The sequence below is a fragment of the Rana temporaria genome, chromosome 4 (genome assembly GCF_905171775.1).
Source record: "Rana temporaria chromosome 4, aRanTem1.1, whole genome shotgun sequence".
Classification (NCBI taxonomy): domain Eukaryota; kingdom Metazoa; phylum Chordata; class Amphibia; order Anura; family Ranidae; genus Rana; species Rana temporaria.
In genome coordinates, this window is record NC_053492.1 from 85,243,114 (window position 1) to 85,262,111 (window position 18,998).

An 18,998-nucleotide genomic window follows, 5' to 3' on the forward strand; every position below is an offset into this window, starting at 1 on the left:
CTCGCAATGCGCCGCTGATTGCAGCGGCGCATGCAGCATGCAGCCGCCGGACCTTGCCGGAATGAAGTCTCCCGCGCGCATGCGCGGTAGTGACGCCATCGCCGCTCCAGCCAATCACATCGCTGGAGCGGCGATACCCGGAAGACACGCCGAGGCAAGATGACATCTCGCTCGGCGTGGACCAGGTAAGTTCTGCACACCTCGTTCCAAGGTAAATATTTCATAATGAGCTAATATGCGGTGCATACTAGCTCATTATGCCTTTTGCCTTTCAGATGTAAAAAAAAAAAAAATTGTGGCGGGTATACAACCGCTTTAAGGGTTACCTGTAGCTAACAAAAATATCTCCTAAACCTGCACGGTTTAGGCGATATCCCTGTATTTGCATGTGCCAACGTCATGCAGCACATGCGCACTTAAGGTCCACCCTAAAAAAAAAAAATTAAAATCCAGCAGCTACAAATACTGCAGCTGCTGACTTTTAAAAAATGGACACTTACCTGTCCAGCGCGCCCGCAATGTCAGCAGCCGAGGCCGAGCAATCGATCGTCTCTTGGCTGCTCCCGCCGCCATCCTTGGTGAGGAAATCAGGAAGTGAAGCGATGTGGCTTCACTGCCCGGTTCCCTACTGCGCATGCGTGAGTAGCGCGGCGTGCCCTCACTGGTCCCCGCTCTTTCCTGGGACCAGTGTGTTTCCCAGGAGACAGTGGGGGGGAGTGGCGTGATCCCCACGGGAGTCTATGCCCACAAGTGGGTGCAAATACTGGTCTTAGACAGGTATCTGCACCCCCCTCCGGTGTCACATTTGGCACCTTTTAGGGGGGTGGGGGGTGCAGATATCTGTCTTAGACACCCCCCACCCCTAAAAGGTGCCAAATGTGACACCAGAGGGGGGGGTTCCGAAAAGCAGAAGTTCCATTTTTGGGCGGAGCTCCGCTTTAAGCCAATTGAAGTAATGGCACTATGTGCCGTTGCTTCAGTTGTACTGTGCCGTTTCCGCGCATATGCGCAGGAGTGACGTCATCGCAGCTCCGGCCAATCACAGCACCGGTGCCGCAATACCCTGAAAGTCACGCCAGGACAACATGTCAGACGTGGACCACTGTGGGGGCCTCGATCGTAGGTAACACATAATCAGTATGCTATTTGTCTTTGTCTTGCAGTGTTTTTTGTTTTTCGGGTTTGTTTCGGAGGGTTTACGTCATCTTTAAGCAATGTGAATGAGACCCAAGTATGGTCTCACTGTGGTTAACACTGCAGGGGGTCCAGTTATGGCTCCATTCCAAACCCTCTGCCTCCAGCCCTATATGATTGCACAGCTCATGCCAAGAACCAGCCAAATCGGATTATATCGCTCAGCCAATAATGATCAGTGTACGGAGATCAGATATCAGCAAACTTTACACACAACTCTTCTCAACTTTCCTCCCTACAACTCCCATCCATCCCAGCCTGACGTCACCAAATCCTACACAATCACCACGCCCCCAAAAACCCCGCCCGTCTCCTGGCGTGGGCCAATCACATACTCCCAGCTCGCTCAGCCGGAGGAAGACAGGGGGGAGAGTCACCGGCGACTGCGCTACCCGGCCTCCTCTGATTGGCTATATTAATGCTGGAGCCCCGAGAGAGACCAATAAGCGGCGGACACGGCGGAAGGTGAGAGTGTAGCGCTGAGGTGCTTGGGAAGAACGAGGCAGACGGTGCATAGAGCGGTCCGGAGCACAACAGGAGGATGGCAAGAGGAACGATGATACTGGGTGAGAGCAGGAGGATGGGGCTGTGTGTGGGCATTGTGGGTAGTGTTATCCTCCCCTACATAGACCTATCGTACACAACATGCCATGCAACTACTGGCAGCACTGTGCTGGGGGCTCTGCTATAGATCTGTCATCATTCTATACATAGATCATGCATACTGCTGATACATAGCTGGATTTATATACTGTGTGTGTGTATATATATATATATATATATATATATAATATTGCATCCTCCCTCCCCCCTCCTGAGATTGGTGTTTAGTGAGATCTCTGGGGGGATTGTTGCTCATCTCTCAGTCCTTGGCTCTGATCCATGAAATATAAAGGAATCCTGGAACTGATACTCCGGTCGGAGAGTCGGCTTCCCTGGAATCCTATTGGAAGTTGCTTCAGGTTCTGTGGAAAGCGGTTGCTCGTTGGCTGCCGTCTTCACACATAATCTGCCGGGTACAGAGAAAAGGTCCTTGTGACTTCCTCTATACATCATTCTGCTAGAATACAGACGTTCCATGATTGTGTTTTTACAGCGCGTACGTAAACATGTTGTCCACACTTTGCAAAAATTTAAAGCGTCACTAAAGGGAAAACCCCTATTTTGGTTAGCGTAAGGGAGGATTATAACCCCTGTCAGATTTGTATTTTTTGCCACCTGTGTCCCATTGGGGAGATTTGCCCTCACTTCCTGTCCCATTGTCAAAACAGGAAGTGAGGGGAGATTTGCTAAAACTGGTGCATAATAACCAATCAATTTCTAGCTTTAAAGTGGACCTTCAGTCATTTTTGTTCTACTTTCCATTTATTAAATCTTCTGCCCTTGTTGTTTGAACTTTCGGCATAGAAAACATTTTTTTTCTTCCTGCCAGTAAATGCCTTATACCAGTGGTCATCAACCCTGTCCTCAGGGCCCACTAACAGGCCAGATTTTATGTATTACCTTGGGGTGGTGCAGTCTAGAATACTGCAATCACTGAGCAGCAAATGATATCACCTGTCATGTATTTCAGTTATCTTGCAAACCTGGCCTGTTGGTGGGCCCTGAGGACAGGGTTGATGACCACTGCCTTATACAGCCCACTTCCTTTCTTGTCTGGTAAAAAGCCTAGGCTTATGACCTCATGCACAGCTCTCACTCTTGTAAGAGTTTGCCAGGAAGGGATGAGTCCTAAGACATAAAAGGGCCAATGAAAGCTACAGAGCTGGAGGTGTGCCTTTGTGAATCCAGGAAGTGAGCATGCAGCAGTTTCAGCTGCCCACAGTTAAAATGGTTGAAGCCAGACTTCATGGAGGGATATTTCTGCAGCAAATTTGGCAAGTAAAGAATCACAATATATATCAAATAATATGCAAAGTGGTTGGAGGGAAGCTTCAGAATGGCAAAGATGGTTTTATTACAAATTATGTCAGAAGACTGCAGTTCCTCTTTAAGACCATTTTCACACTGGAGGTGTTTTAGTGCTAGAAATACGCCTCTCATACCACCTCAATGTGAAAGTGTGAGTGCTTTCACACTGGGGCGGTGCGCTTGGCGGATGTTAGAAAAAGTCCTGCTTTTTGGGTGCTTTTAACCCTTTATTTGGCCGATAGCGGGGGTTAAAAACAGCCCACTATTGGTCGAAAAGCACCACTAAGACTAGCAGCGCTTTCCCTCGAACGTGGCTTAGTGTGAAAGGGGTCTAAGGCTCCATTCACACCAATGAGTTTTTACATGCTTTTTGCTGAAAAGCAAGACATTAATTTTAACATGGGTTCCTAAAGGGAACGTTCCCATAATTTTTGTGCCGCTGCATTTTTGCAAAGGGTCAGGGACTTTTTTTAAACCCAAAACACATTTTTCCTAACAGATTCACCCACCAAAAAAAAAATGCAAATCGCAGTAAAGTCGCGTGTTTAAAAAGCACTGCAGAAAATGCTCAAAAGCAACACGCTTAGATGTGAATGGAGCCTAAATCCTCGTTCACACTGGTGCAACTTGTCATGCGGTTTAACAGGTCAAATCGAATGACAAGTCTCGCCCCATCATCAAAAATGGACCTGTTGAAATCGGACGACACCGACTTAAAAAGTAGTTCCTGCGCGACTTTTGGCAATTTCAGGTACAGCTTGCATAGCGACCTGTGCATGAAGTGGCAGAGATGTCGGCCAAGTCACGCCTAAGATTGCAATGACATGTGGCTTTGAAATCGTTTGATTTCAAGTGATAAGTTGCATGATTTCAAAGCCACATTCGGTGTGAACCAGGGCTCATTGTCAAAGCGTTATTGCGCAAGCTGGAATTAAAGTGGAGGTTCACCCAAAATGGAACCTCCGCTTTTCGGGAACCTCCCCCGACGGTGTCACATTTGGCACCTTTAAGGGGGGAGGGGGTGCAGATACCTGTATAAAACAGGTATTTGCACCACTTTCGTGTATATAGTCCCGCGGGAGTCTCGCCCCTTCGCGTCACCCCCCCCTTTCCCCCGTTGTGTTCTGGGAAACACACGGTTCCCAGAACACAGCGTGGACCAGCGAAGACGCCGTGACTGGCACATGCGCAGTAGGGAACCAGGCAGTGAAGCCGCAGCGCTTCACCTGCCGACTCCCTCACCGAGGATGGTGGCGGGGGGAGCCGAGTGGTAGCTCGGCTTCAGCTGCCGACGTCGCGGGCGACCTGGACAGGTAAGTGATGTTTAGAAAAGGGTGAAGTGGCGCTGCCCTCTCTTATGGTGTGGGAGGGGGTGAAGATGAATGCAACGAAGAGCAATTAATGTATGTCGGATATCCTATAAGGCAGGGGTTGACAAATTTGCTTGGAATCTAGGAGCCAGCTAAAAAAGTTAGGAGCCAGAAAACGCACCCCGTCCCGACGAGCTTGCGCGCAGAAGCGAACACGTACGTGAGCAGCGACCGCATATGTAAATGGTGTTCAAACCACACATGTGAGGTATCGCCGCGATTGGTAGAGCGAGAGCAATAATTCTAGCCCTAGTCCTCCTCCTGTAACTCAAAACATGCAACCTGTAGATTTTTTTAAACGTCACCTATGGAGATTTTAAGGGTAAAAGTTTGACGCCATTCACGAGCGGACGTAATTTTGAAGCATGACATGTTGGGTATCAATTTACTCGGCGTAACATTATCTTTCATAATATTTAAAAAAATGGGGATAACTTTACTGTTGTCTTTTTTTTTTTTATTAAAAAAAGTGTAATTTTTTCCCAAAAAAAGTGCGCTTGCAAGACCGCTGCACAAATTTTTTTTTTTGCCCCCCCCCCCTTCCAAGCCAAGACGCCAGGACCCTATTTCTAGTCGCCATGGCGACCGGGATTTGTCGAGCCCTGCTATAAGGGAACTGACTCACATAGTATATGAGATCCCCATGAAAAGTCCAATGCCGCTATCAAGCGTGCCAGTGTTCCCTTTAGCGGTGGAGTACCCTTATGCTGGCAAACGATAAATAGGGAGATTCCTACAACGTCATTTAAACCCTCAGTGTTATCCCTGCTGGGGTAAATGAGTAAAGTGGAATGCCCACGTGAGGAAAGTGTGTAATAGTGTGGGCTGCAAATGTATGTGCAGTGCTGTGTCAGGATCCTGTGCAGTCAGGTAGATCACAAAGTCTATTCTTGCCTGCATCCATCTAAACACCTTAACTAAAGGCAAAACCTTTTTTTTTTTTTTTTTTGCTGTGTGGTGCACAAGAGAAATGACTCTGTGAACAGCGCTATCTGGATGTGACAAATGAGGGGGGGAACTGAATCTTCCTATGGGGACACTAGTTCTGGGGGTTCCCAAGAAATTCCCTTAACCACTTGCCGACCGTGCCACGCACTTGTGGACTAGAGAAGGCCCTCCAATTGTCGCAATCCCCCCAAGGACTTGTTTTAGATACAGTTGGGTTGGTGACATTAAATACATGGGCCGTGTGTGTGCATTATGCTCATATGCCCAATGTTTATCGTGTACATTTTGTTACATACTTATTCTTTGGTATTTTCTCTTTGCAGGGGCGTTGCTTTGCTCGCTGTGTCTTGCGGTGAGGGGTGTGTATTCTGCTGCCAGTGATGATGTTGTAGAATTAACCCCCAGTAACTTCAACCAAGAGGTTATTCAGAGTGACGGTTTGTGGTTTGTAGAATTTTTTGCTCCTTGGTAAGTACACGACCATGAAAGATTAAATGAGACATACTTTATTCTGTATTAGTGTGTGTATACCATGACGGTATTAAGGCTACTTTCATACCTCCGTGTCCAGCCGTTGGCACTAAAGTGCAGCTAGTTTTTGCGACACTTTTTGCCCGCTAGTGGGCGCTTTTAACCCCTGCTAATTGCTGAAGAAGGGGTTAAAGGCACCCATGTTGTGGCACTTCCAAAAAGCTTTGGAAGCACTGCCCATTTATTTCAATGGGCAGGACGTTTTAAGAGTTCTGTTTACAGCGCTCCCAAACCACCCCAAAGATGATGCTTGTCGAACTTTTCCTAACTTCTCCCAGGCGCGCACCGCCCCAGTATGAAAAGTCACACTGAAGTGACTGGGATGCGGTTTTCAGGCATTTAGTTGCTATTTCTAGCGCTGAAATGCCTGAAAACCACCTCAGTGGGAAGCCAGCCTAAGCTGCGATGTATTAATTAGAGGTGCACCAAATTAAGACCAAAAATGACTTCCTTTTTTTTGGGGGGGGGGGATTATAGTCGACTTTTTAATTACTATCGCTTTATATGAATTTGTCGGCCATTATTGGCACCTTTTTTAGCGCAAGAATAATGTATCCCTTTTAAAGTTTATGTATGTCTTTGCACTGCTTTTTATGTGGGTTTTGAGTAGAGGTCGACCGATATGGGTTTTTCTCTGGCCGATACCGATGCCGATATTTCAAAATCGGGGCGGCCGATGGCCGATATTTTAGGCCGATTTATGCGGCCGATATTTTAGGCCGATTTTTTTTTTTTTTTTTTTCTTTTCTTTTCTTTCCCATTATTTTAGAAAACCTAGGTTGGGGAGGAGGTTATTGTTTAGGGTGGAAAGGTGGAGTGCAGCCTATCAGTGTCCATCAGTGCCCACCAATGCAGCTCACCAGTGTAGCCTATCAGTGTCCATCAGTGCCACCTCATTAGTGTTCAGCCTGTCAGTGCAACCTCATCAGTGCCTACCAGTTCAGCCCATTAGTGCCCACCAGTGCAGCCCATCAGTGCCACCTCATAATTATTAAAAAAGAAAAAAAATACAATCTTAGTCATTTTAAGGAGGGGGGGTACAGAGAGGTGGTTGTGGAGGAGGGAGGTACAGAGAGGTGGTTGTGGAGGAGGGAGGTACAGAGAGGTGGTTGTGGCGGAGGGAGGTACAGAGGTGGCTGTAAAGCTACCTCTCTGTACCCCATCCTCTACAGCCACCTCTCTGTACACGCCTCCTCCACAGCCATGTGTTGTGGAGAGGGATGGGTGGGGATGCATTGTGCCCCTTAACTTAAAATAAGGGTCACGCTGATGGGCACATTTTATGTTAAGGGGCACTCTGATGGGCACAACAAAACGTGCTCCTTAACATAAAATTTGCCCATCAGAGTGCCCCTTAACATGCAATATGCCCATCAGCGAACACATTAAAAATATACCCATCAGCGTGCCCCTTAACATAAAAGTTTTGTTGTGCCCATCAGAGTGCCCCTTGACATAAAATTTGCCCATCACAGTGTCCCTTAATAACATAAAATGTGCCCATGAGCACATTTATTGTTATTAAGGGACACTCTGATGGGCAAATTTTATGTTAAGGGGCACTCTGATGGGTATATTTTTAATGTGTATGCTGATGGGCATATTTTATGTTAAGGGGCAATCTGATGGGCACAACAAAATGTGTCCATCAGTGTGCCTCTTAAAACAATATGCTTATCAGTGCGCACATTAAAAATATACCCATCAGAGTGCCCCTTAACATAAAGTGCCCATCAGCGTGACCTTGCCCAGCAGTGTTAGTGTTGACAAAAAATAAATGCCCATAGTGATCTACATCAATGAACGAATATGCCACATACCTAGCTCGAATGCAGGGGATGCTGCAAAATAAGAAGCCGGGAAGGAGTAGCAGGGGGCGGGGCGCGCACTGGGCGTCACGCCTCTACTCGCAACGGAGAGCCAGTAGAAGACCCGGGAACCAGGAGCAGCAGGGGGTGGGGCACGCAAGGGTGATGTGAGAGACAGGCGTGGCCCCCTACTCGCAATGTGAGCACGGAGTGGACCGCGAGCTGCGGGGGAAGGACCGTGACGTCACGCCCCTACTCGCCGCCGTACGTAGACTTCCAGGACCTGCGGTGAGTAGCAGAGGCCAATGCGGATGGAGGATTCATGGCGGGGGCACTGGTGACTGGTCAGTACATGACTGGAAGGCAAGGGACCTCAAGGCCTGGATATTGTAGCGGCGAATCGGCCGATTTTTTTCACGATAATCGGCCGATGCCGATTTCACAAAAACGGCCGATATATCGGCCGACCGATATATCGGTCGACCTCTAGTTTTGAGATGCACAACCTTTAAAAAAGAAAAACGCACAGTAATCGTGGCAAATTCACAGTGAATTTTTTTGCAAAAATGCGGTGCATTTTCGGTGCCTATATTGATACCTTTTCTCTTCTCTGCACTCTGCCGATGACACTATTTTCGGCCGAAGTGTTTCGGCGGCCATCATTTTGGTGCATCTCTAGCATCAATTGTTATGTGGTATGGTGTTACCATGTACACATGATAGGTTACCTGCATTGTTTCTTTCCATTTAATTTTTATTTTTTAAGTGTATAAAATGAATTGCACTGTGAATTTTAGAATTGCCATTCTGTGTTCTTGTGATATGCAGGCGAGAGATGAATGAATAAACAAGGCATATCCTCCTAAAATGTGTACCGGTATGTGCCTCAATCCAAGGCACTTGGTGTGATTTCTGGCTACAGTATATTGTGTGTATGTGTGTGTGTATATGTATGTATGTATAAATTTTGCAACCACTCTAAACGAAAAAGGTTGCCAAATTTTTGAGGGAGGGGTCTTATTACCTCTACTGAGGTTCACACCTTCTAGGAAGATTATAATACTTTCATAATATAGTAATAATTACAACTTACATTTTACCCCAGAGCAGGGACCACAAAACCTTGCCTGAGGTTTTGAGCTGCCAAATTTAGCAAAGCAGTATAGTTAAAATATTGAATCTAATAATGCTGTCTCTGTGATGATTTCACTTGACAGGAAGTGAAGGTATTTGCTGCAGGGAGACACAGAAGGCAACAAAACACTTAGAATCCCTGTCAAGTTTGTGTACTCTCCTGGTTTATTCACTGTGTCCTTGTGACCATTGTGAGTGGCAATCACAACTTTAATCTTCGCCCACACCGAACAGGGCTTTGAAATTGTGCGACTTTAGTTGAAATCACACAATTGCTAAGCCACATGTTAGTGCAACTGAGAAGGAATCTTTGCGACTTCATGCACAGAGGTCTATGCAAGTCGCACCTGAAATTGCAAAATGTAGTGCAAGAACTACTTTCCCGCCGATTTGACCACTTCCATTGCCGACAATGGTGTCCTTTGACAAGTCGCATCGGTGTGACCAGGGGCTTGTAGCTGCTTTTCAGTTGGGACCCCTGTTCTGGTGGGAACTTTGACAGATTTCCTCTGTCACTAACTAGCAGTAAAAGGAAAGCCAATGGGGTACAGACAAGTCGGTGGCTAGTTCAGAGTACGGGGGAAGATGTAAGAGGCCCAGTCTGACGTGCCTATACTGTTCATCTGTATATCTGCAGCCCTCTGAGCTACAGATTTGTTGAAATGTTATGTTATATTTAGTGATATAAATGGCTGTTTGCAAGTGTTCAGGTATACTGTATGTGGTAGATGCAAACTGTTGGTTTTGATGCTTCTGGATTTAATGTGAATTTGGTTATTTTGTACAGGTGTGGACATTGCCAGAGTCTGGCCCCACAATGGAAAAAAGCTGCAACTGCGCTGAAGGTAATTACCAAGATTAAAAATAAGGGTGGTGTTGGTGAAAAACGCTAAATACAGTTCAAATCATAAAAAGAAAGTAGTAGAGGTCCTCCTGGGTCTTAAGCCTTGTACACACGATCGGATTTACTGCAGACCAAGCATCAGACTTTTGTCTGAAGGGCCTTGGCCATGAACTTGTCTTGCATACAAACGGCACACAATTGTCAGCCAACAAACACGAACATAGTGACGTATTGCGTGGTTTTTTTCAGCTCCTTACCCTTTGGGCACCTTCTGCTAATGTTGTGTTTGGTGATCATTGCTTCTGAGCATGCCTGCTTGTACTTTGGTCTTTTTGTCTGACAGACTTGTGTACACACTATAGGAAAATCTGACAACGGACTGTTGTCTGCGTAAAATTTATAAGCCTGACCTCCAACATTTGTCGGCGGAAAGTCTGACGACAAAGTCAGATGGAGCGTACAAACGGTCGGCTTTTAGGCCAACAGTCTGTCATTGCACGATTCCTATCGGAATATCTAATCGTCTGTACGAGGCTTTATGCAAGAGTGTCCAAACAAGAAAAGTTGGCGCGCCCCCCCACTTCCCAGGAGGATACATGCTAACTTTATCCAATTTTTACTTGTTTAAGATGGTTAAATGTCACCGTTGACTGGTTTCAACACCGTGCAACAGCTATCCTGGTGACTAATATCCTAAAAGAAATCAACTGTTTTGGGAAGATTGTTGGCTAATTTTTCAAAGAGCAGTCTCTGGTTTTCTGGTGATGTGTTGTCCTGTTATCGAATGAATTGGATTAATTGTCCTAACCCAAAACCTAGGGGGATTGTCACCAAATGTGGATTTGGTGTCTACAGTTATTGCATAATCTTGGTTATCCTGGTCGTGACCATATCCCAAGCTTATGGCCTGGGTCTATTGGGTAACTAATATACTGGAGAAATATGGCCCTTCACCAGATCCCTAGTTTTGCAAGAGCTCTCAAATAACGTTTAGGTTGAAGGACGGGTAACCTTCTCCTTGAGGTAAGCCGATTGTATTCGGCTCAATGAAAGTAGGTGTAACTTGCTGTGTATATAGCCCACCGAGCAGGATGCTTCTATATCGCAGTACCTCTTTCAATTGTTCATGTTGGCCTGTACTCCTACTGGCAGGTCCCAACTAAAGTGTGTGTGTGTGTGTACATTCTCTCCCCCCCCCCCCCCCTAAATAGCTTCCTTTACCTTAGTGCAGTCCTCCTTCACTTACCTCATCCTTCCATTTTGATTTTAAATGTCCTTATTTCTTCTGAGAAATCCTCACTTCCTGTTAGTCTGTCTTTCTCTCTGGTGTAGAGTGCCGTGCTCGCCCCCTCCCTTGGACTACAGGAGAGTCAGGAAACTCTCTGTTGCAGATAGAGAAAGGAGCTGTGTGTTAGTGGGCATCCTGACTCTCCTGTAGTCCAAGGGAGGGGGCGAGCAGGACACTCCACACCAGGGAGAAAGCCTTGCATTACTGTGTGGAGTTACAGACAGAACAGGAAGTGAGGATTTCTCAGAAGAAATAAGGACCTTTTAAAAGCAAAATGTAAGGATGAGATAAGTGAAGGAGGACTACACTAAGGTAAAGGAAGCTATTTAGGGAAACAAATTGGTCTTGTGTCAATGGTTTGAGGCTCTTCTGAGATCATTCAAAATTCATTGCCAGTTGTATTTTTACCTCCTTCTGACCTGCAGCTGACTGGCCTTAAGTGGGTATTCCCTTTCTGATGGACTTGTATGGGAATGCAAAACCCATATGAAGTAAACAATATCCTGTTGACACATACTCCCAGTGTTCCTTGTAACACTGTTTTTATATATATATATATATATATATATATTTATTATTATTATTATTATTATTATTATTATTATTATTATTCAAATTTTCTCTTAGAAGATTACAAGAATACAAATTGTTAGGTTATTCTAATGGACAGTGCAATGTACTGGGGTCTGCGTGAGGGGAAGTCGGAAATGTGTTGGATCTGTGTGAGGCAGCAATGTATGTGATGAAGAGTTGGCAAATGATTGATTGTACCTTGCTCTCATATAGGATTTTGTGTTTTTTGCAGGGTATTGTAAGCTTAGGAGCTGTGGATGCTGATAAACACCAGTCTCTGGGTGGTCAGTATGAAATACGAGGCTTCCCCACTATTAAGATATTTGGCGCAAATAAGAACAAGCCTGAAAATTATCAGGGTGAGTATCCATGTTTGTCATTGCATTTTAAGTGAACTCGTACTTTACCCATGGGTACTCAATAGACTTTTTTTTTTTTTTTTTGACTGTCTGTTCATTACTTGGCATTGGCAACCTTACACCCTGCGACTTTTTTCTTCTTGGAATTAAATGTTTTGTGTTCTCTTAGCTCTAGATAAAATAACCATGATTTCTAGCTAACCGTTTCCAAAAACGGGAAACTACAGACCATTTTGGCCTGGTTATTGGATTGTGGGTACAGGAGAAACGGACCAGTTTCTTAAACTTTTAATGGTATGAGCTAAAAGATAGTTCACCTTCTGGGAACATGTTCCACTTGTTTTTTAGGGTGTAACATGTGACTTCTGCTGGCTGCTCCGCTGTCTCTGACAGCAAGCAGGGGATCTTCTCCCCTCACTGTCACTATTTTCCATTCTGTGAATGGGGGAAACTACAAATACTGACAGCTTTTGCGTCTGTCAGCTTGTAGTTTTTCAATGAACTACTATACTGCTGTTGCTCGCTTCGGTAGTTTATTGTCTCTTCCTGTTAGAGTATCCATCTGCTTGTACCTCATACAAGCAGGCAGATACACACTGACAAGTCTGCATGGTACCTATGATCTGCTTATCACAGGGGCAATGCTTTTATAGGCTCCCCAAGTTAAATAACTTTTTACTGTGGGGGTGGAGGGCAGGAAATTGCATTTATTTTTTATGTAAATTATAAGAAGAGTTGCTCATTATTATCTGCAACCTTAGAACTCCGCAGCATCCTACTTTCTGTTGATGTGTGTGATATGGCATTAGGCTCAATTAGGTAATTTTGCTGCTAAGCTTTAAGGACGTCTACACACTGCCTTATCTTTAACCACTTGGTGACTCCCTCCCTTACGCAATTTACTTCAGTCGAGCGACCACTTTAGGCAAAGCGATGTACTGGTACATTGCTGCCAGGGTGGATAAAAAAAAAAAATATATATATATATATATATATATATATATATATATATATATATATATATATATATATATATATATATATATATATATATATATATACATACCCCACTTTTAAGTACACAATGGGACCAGAGCATGTATGTAAAACGAAAATGTACTTAAAGTGAAACAATATCTTTTTTAACTTCTAGGGTGTAGTGGGGTGTCAGGGGCTGTAGTTAAGTTCTCAGGGGCTGTAGTGGGGGTGTCAGGGGCACACTGGAACAGAGCAGGCCATGCTCTCTGAGCTTCAGCTCCTTCTACTGCGGCTGCAAAATGTCTGTACAGTGCTTGTAAGGCACTTTATATACACTTGCAGGTATGTCCTTACTCGCGAGTGTATGTAAAGTGAGTGTACTTAAAGCGGGGTATGCCTGTATATAAAATATACACACAGGGAGTGCAGAATTATTAGGCAAGTTGTATTTTTGAGGATTAATTTTATTATTGAACAACCATGTTCTCAATGAACCCAAAAAACTCATCAATATCAAAGCTGAATATTTTTGGAAGTAGTTTTTAGTTTTGTTTTTTGTTTTAGCTATTTTAGGGGGATATCTGTGTGTGCATGTGACTATTACTGTGCATAATTATTAGGCAACTTAACAAAAAAAAATATATATATATATATATATACCCATTTCAATTATTTATTTTTTTACCAGTGAAACCAATCTAACATCTCAACATTCACAAATATACATTTCTGACATTCAAAAACAAAACAAAAACAAATCAGTGACCAATATAGCCACCTTTCTTTACAAGGACACTCAAGCCTGCCATCCATGGATTCTGTCAGTGTTTTGATCTGTTCACCATCAACATTGCGTGCAGCAGCAACCGCAGCCTCCCAGACACTGTTCAGAGAGGTGTACTGTTTTCCCTCCTTGTAAATCTCACATTTGATGATGGACCACAGGTTCTCAATGCGGTTCAGATCAGGTGAACAAGGAGTGTTTCTTCTTTTATACCCTTTCTTGCCAGCCACGCTGTGGAGTACTTGGACGCGTGTGATGGAGCATTGTCCTGCATGAAAATCATGTTTTTCTTGAAGGATGCAGACTTCTTCCTGTACCACTGCTTGAAGAAGGTGTCTTCCGGAAACTGGCAGTAGGACTGGGAGTTGAGCTTGACTCCATCCTCAACCCGAAAAGGCCCCACAAGCCCATCTTTGATGATACCAGCCCAAACCAGTACTCCACCTCCACCTTGCTGGCGTCTGAATCGGACTGGAGCTCTCTGCCCTTTACCAATCCAGCCACGGGCCCATCCATCTGGCCCATCAAGACTCACTCTCATTTCATCAGTCCATAAAACCTTAGAAAAATCAGTCTTGAGATATTTCTTGGCCCAGTCTTGACGTTTCAGCTTGTGTGTCTTGTTCAGTGGTGGTCGTCTTTCAGCCTTTCTTACCTTGGCCATGTCTCTGAGTATTGCACACCTTGTGCTTTTGGGTACTCCAGTGATGTTGCAGCTCTGAAATATGGCCAAACTGGTGGCAAGTGGCATCTTGGCAGCTGCACGGTTGACTTTTCTCAGTTCATGGGCAGTTATTTTGCGCCTTGGTTTTTCCACACGCTTCTTGCGACCCTGTTGACTATTTTGAATGAAACGCTTGATTGTTCGATGATCACGCTTCAGAAGCTTTGCAATTTTAAGAGTGCTGCATCCCTCTGCAAGATATCTCACTATTTTTGACTTTTCTGAGCCTGTCAAGTCCTTCTTTTGACCCATTTTGCCAAAGGAAAGGAAGTTGACTAATAATTATGCACACCTGATATAGGGTGTTGATGTCATTAGACCACACCCCTTCTCATTACAGAGATGCACATCACCTAATATGCTTAATTGGTAGTAGGCTTTCGAGCCTATACAGCTTGGAGTAAGACAACATGCATAAAGAGGATGATGTGGTCAAAATACTAATTTGCCTAATAATTCTGCACTCCGTGTGTGTGTGTGTGTGTGTGTGTGTGTGTGTGTGTGTGTGTGTGTGTTTGTGTTTTTTTTCAAATTTTATTTTAATAAGATGCGTTTAGAGTAAAAAACCTTTCTAAGGATACATTAATAATTTAGTTTATTCAGCATGAAATGGGGCTTGGTTATGGAGCATGAGGCTGTATATTCTGCAATGTTTGATATTAGGGTTGTCCAGATACCGATACTAGTATCGGTATCGGGACCGATACCGAGTATTTGCGGGAGTACTCGTACTCGCGCAAATGCTCCCGATACCTAAATAGAATACTTTTTTTGTATTTATCAACATGTTCTATGAAAATTCTTTGAGTTTTTTACTACTGCGTGACAAGCAAATAAAACATTTTTATTCATTTTTACTCATTTTTATTCTTTTATAATGTCTTGAGTTAGAGTTCTTCATAATTCTAAAGAAAATATCCTTAGTCTGTATTGTGGTTTGAAAACTGTCACATGACATTTAAAAAAAGTATCGGTATTCGGTATCGGCGACTACATGAAAAAAAGTATCGGTACTTGTACTCGGTCCTAAAAAAGTGGTATCGGGACAACCCTATTTGATATCGATGTTTTACTAACCTGACGGCTTATTCTAAACAGGAAACTTTTATCTTGTTTGCCAATATTAAAGATTCTAACTACCAGCAAGAATAAGTCCTTACATTTAAAGAGCCCCTGTCCTTTCAGATCCTTCATGGCAGTGTCCTGTTAGTGGGCATCCCCCTTACCTACTGCCACCGCATCCCTCACCTTTTTGTGTCACTGCCACATCACCAGCCATCCCATTAAATTGAATAAGACTGCCGGTGAGTCAACAGTGGGTCAGAGGAGGAGCCGCTGCGAGACAGATGGGTTTCTCTTTAAAATAAAGGATTGAAATAAAGCCTTTTTACTAGTGATTTAAATTGAATCCACCCTGGTTGCTGCCATACGCACCCCCTGCCCAGGCACCCACTAGATGCTAATCCCTTTCTAGCAATATCAGTAGTACAGTGACCGTATTATCACTGTATTCATGTCACGGTTGAGGTAATTGGCAGTCGGCTTCTCCCCAGTGTCAGATTGCCTTTTGCACTATCGCAGTCCCATTATAAGTTGCTGATCGCCACGATTAATATTTTAAATAAAAAATAAAAAAAATCAGTGTATGTACCATAGTTTGGTACGCAAACCAATAATCAAGATACACTTTTTTTTTTTTGGATATTTTTCTTGTTTTTGATCTATTAAAAAAAATATTATACAGGATTTATACAGTGCCAACAGTTTGTGCAGCGCTTTACTAAATGGGGCAGACAGTATAGTTTCAATACAGGAGGGATCAGAGGACCAAAATTATATGAAAATATTGGATTTTTTTTTTTTTTTTTATAGCCCCATCCCATATAAACCCAGTGGTGATCAAATGGCACCAAAAAAGAAAAATTATATATTTCGTATGGGTACAGTGTTGCATGACCACACAATTGGCAGTTAAAATGGCTGCTGGTTGAATGGGGGAAATAATAAAAAAAAAACACCTGTATGGCTTGCCCTTGTGTAATGAGGATAGTGTATGGGCATTAGTGTATATATTTTCAATTGCTGGTGTGCATAAACCCCCTAGTGTGAACTAACTGTTGCATTGGGAATAAACAAATTGTCCCAAGAGAGCTAGCTTTCTTAATTTGATTAGAGAACCTGTGATTTCCATATAGGGCAGGCAAAAGTGTCAGATAACATGGCACTGTATATAGCATTTGTTCATTAAACTTTTCCTGTTTGTGTGTGTGTGTGTGTGTGTGTGTGTGTGTATATGTCATTATATTCGTGTGTGTGTGTGTGTGTGTGTATATGTATATAGATATATAAAAAAAATTCTCCTGATATACTTGCCTGCTATGTGCAACAGTACTGCAGAGTGGACAAAGGGTGCAATCAGCGCAAAAATTTAATAAAATACACCTCCCCCTTCACAAATGCAAGCTGAACACTGACAGGACAATCACAAAATCCAAAAGATGCAAAAAATAGTGCAGCGCAATATAAATACAATTAAACCACAGTGCAAAACACAGTTGTTATACCGATAACAAATTAATCATGAATGGTGCATAAATAATGCAAAAATCAGTCCAAAAAGTGAAAAATTTCAAAGGAATAGGGTGACAACCACTCCAAATTTTCACCGGTGACTTTAACTTTAAATAAGTGATCCCTCCACCATTTAGAATGGCTACTCTCATCTTAAGGTATGGACCCCTGTTTTACCAGGCAGTCATACCAGCAGAAATCGACAGATTGGTGCAATATGTGGATAACAGAATTCTTAGGCTCGGCAGCATTGAGATCGAAGATAAGAGGGGGAAGAAAACAGATCTAAGTGCTCTCTGCTTTAAAAACGTCTTGGGTTTATTAAAAAGGCGTTAAGAGGCTACTCACATTAGCCCGAAAGGAAATACACACAACATGTGTCTTCTCAGAGATGGCAGCAAGCGGCCTGAAGTGTTGGTTCCTCTTTAATGGAACATTTGTAAAGGCTACTGGGGGTGTTAAAGTTTGTAAGAGAGGTATGCTGTATTGCCTGTATATATGCACCTGAATTTGGAAGTTTCACACATTGATATATGGATCCTCTCGTGTATATACAGGAGGCAGGACTGCTGAAGCCATTGTGGATGCTGCATTAAACGCTCTTCGGTCACTTGCATTGGACAGACTTAATGGAAGAGGTGGTGGACAGGACCATGGCAGACAGGTAGTTATAGCTGCATTTACCCTAAAGCTCTGTTATGTACCCCATTTATGTTTACTTTTTTTTTTATTTACAGCAATTCAAAAAGAATTGTTCCAAGTCCAATATTGTTAGTCTGTTTTATTTTGGGGGTTTTTTTGTGTTAAGCAATGTGCATTTTCTTCAACTCTATCCAAAAAATAAATAAAAATGGAGCCCCAAATTCAGGTTGGAGAGATTTTCTGTCCCACTGACAAGTTTTAACAGCCAGGAAATAAGCAAGACTTTACAACAGGTTCTTGCCTTCCCCTACTCTACTAAAAGAGACTCCTATTTTATTCTTGTCTATGTTGCTCATGGAGAACTTCCTGTCTGGTAAAAAATGTTTTCAGAAGGACAGGAAATAAAAGGAAAGCTCCCCAACAAATACAAACCAGACACTCTAGCCCATGGGTCTTCAACTTTTGGCTCTCCAGCTGTTGCAGAACTACAAATCCCATGGCTGACCGTTGTAGGCTTGACTCCCAGGTGCATGATTGGGGACAGGCATTGGGCCAAGAAAAGATGCTGGTAGCAAAGCCAGGATTGGGATGAAAAAGGACAAGAGTGGTGCACTCAACTGTGCAGTAGCCAACATAGGCGTGCGCCCAGGCTCACCCTGTGCGGCATAGATTCCCCCTACTGCCCTAGCCCCCCCCCATCCCACCGCACCACTGCTGGCTTCCCTCCTCTCCCAGCGGCTGATGCTGTGGGATATTTTAGAATGAACGGGCTGGTAAATATGTAATTTACTGACTCCTTCCCTTTCTGAGCGATCGGTAGTGTGTGTTCGAGCTTTGGGGTGCACACCTTAATGCAATAGGCTGCGCACACCTATGGTAGCCAAAATGAAGCAAGTGCCAAAGGTGGATGGTGCTGCAGTCCATAACCTCCAAGAGTATCAACACATCACAAGCTTAGTTAGGAGCCATTGGGTGCATTAGTGTTGACACTGTTCACCTGATGAAGGGGGCTGTTATTTTCTCAAACTTTCTTAATCTACTGTAGTTTTTGGGAATAATATGGCTCTTGACTAAGCTTATGATGTGCTGGTGGTGCTCCCCTCCTTTTTTTTTTTTTTTCTTTTGTTTTTTTTTTAAGTAAAGCCCAACTCCATGCACAACAAAGTGATAATTTTGCAGTGGGGTGCCCCTCTACATTGGAAGAATTAAATGCTTGTCTAGGGGCTGTATTACTTACCAGGTTCCCTCAATCCATGTGACTGGTCTGCTGCTGCTCCTGGTGCAGTCCCATTCCTGTCTCCACTACATACAATACAGAGAAAAATAGCCCTGGATTATG

General features: G+C 43.8%; 1 protein-coding gene across 2 annotated transcripts in view; it reads left to right on the forward strand.

Annotated features, from left to right (window-relative positions):
* The first annotated feature begins 1,622 nt into the window (after window positions 1-1,622).
* Window positions 1,623-18,998, forward strand: part of PDIA6 (protein disulfide isomerase family A member 6) — a 58,612-nt gene continuing 41,236 nt past the window's right edge. For both annotated transcript variants that reach the window (XM_040348592.1, XM_040348593.1), the window contains exons 1-5: window positions 1,623-1,760; window positions 5,747-5,891; window positions 9,684-9,741; window positions 11,834-11,960; window positions 17,575-17,681. In XM_040348592.1, the coding sequence (XP_040204526.1) occupies window positions 1,736-1,760; window positions 5,747-5,891; window positions 9,684-9,741; window positions 11,834-11,960; window positions 17,575-17,681 (462 nt within the window). In that variant the 5' untranslated portion in view covers window positions 1,623-1,735. The remainder of the gene's footprint in view (window positions 1,761-5,746; window positions 5,892-9,683; window positions 9,742-11,833; window positions 11,961-17,574; window positions 17,682-18,998) is intronic.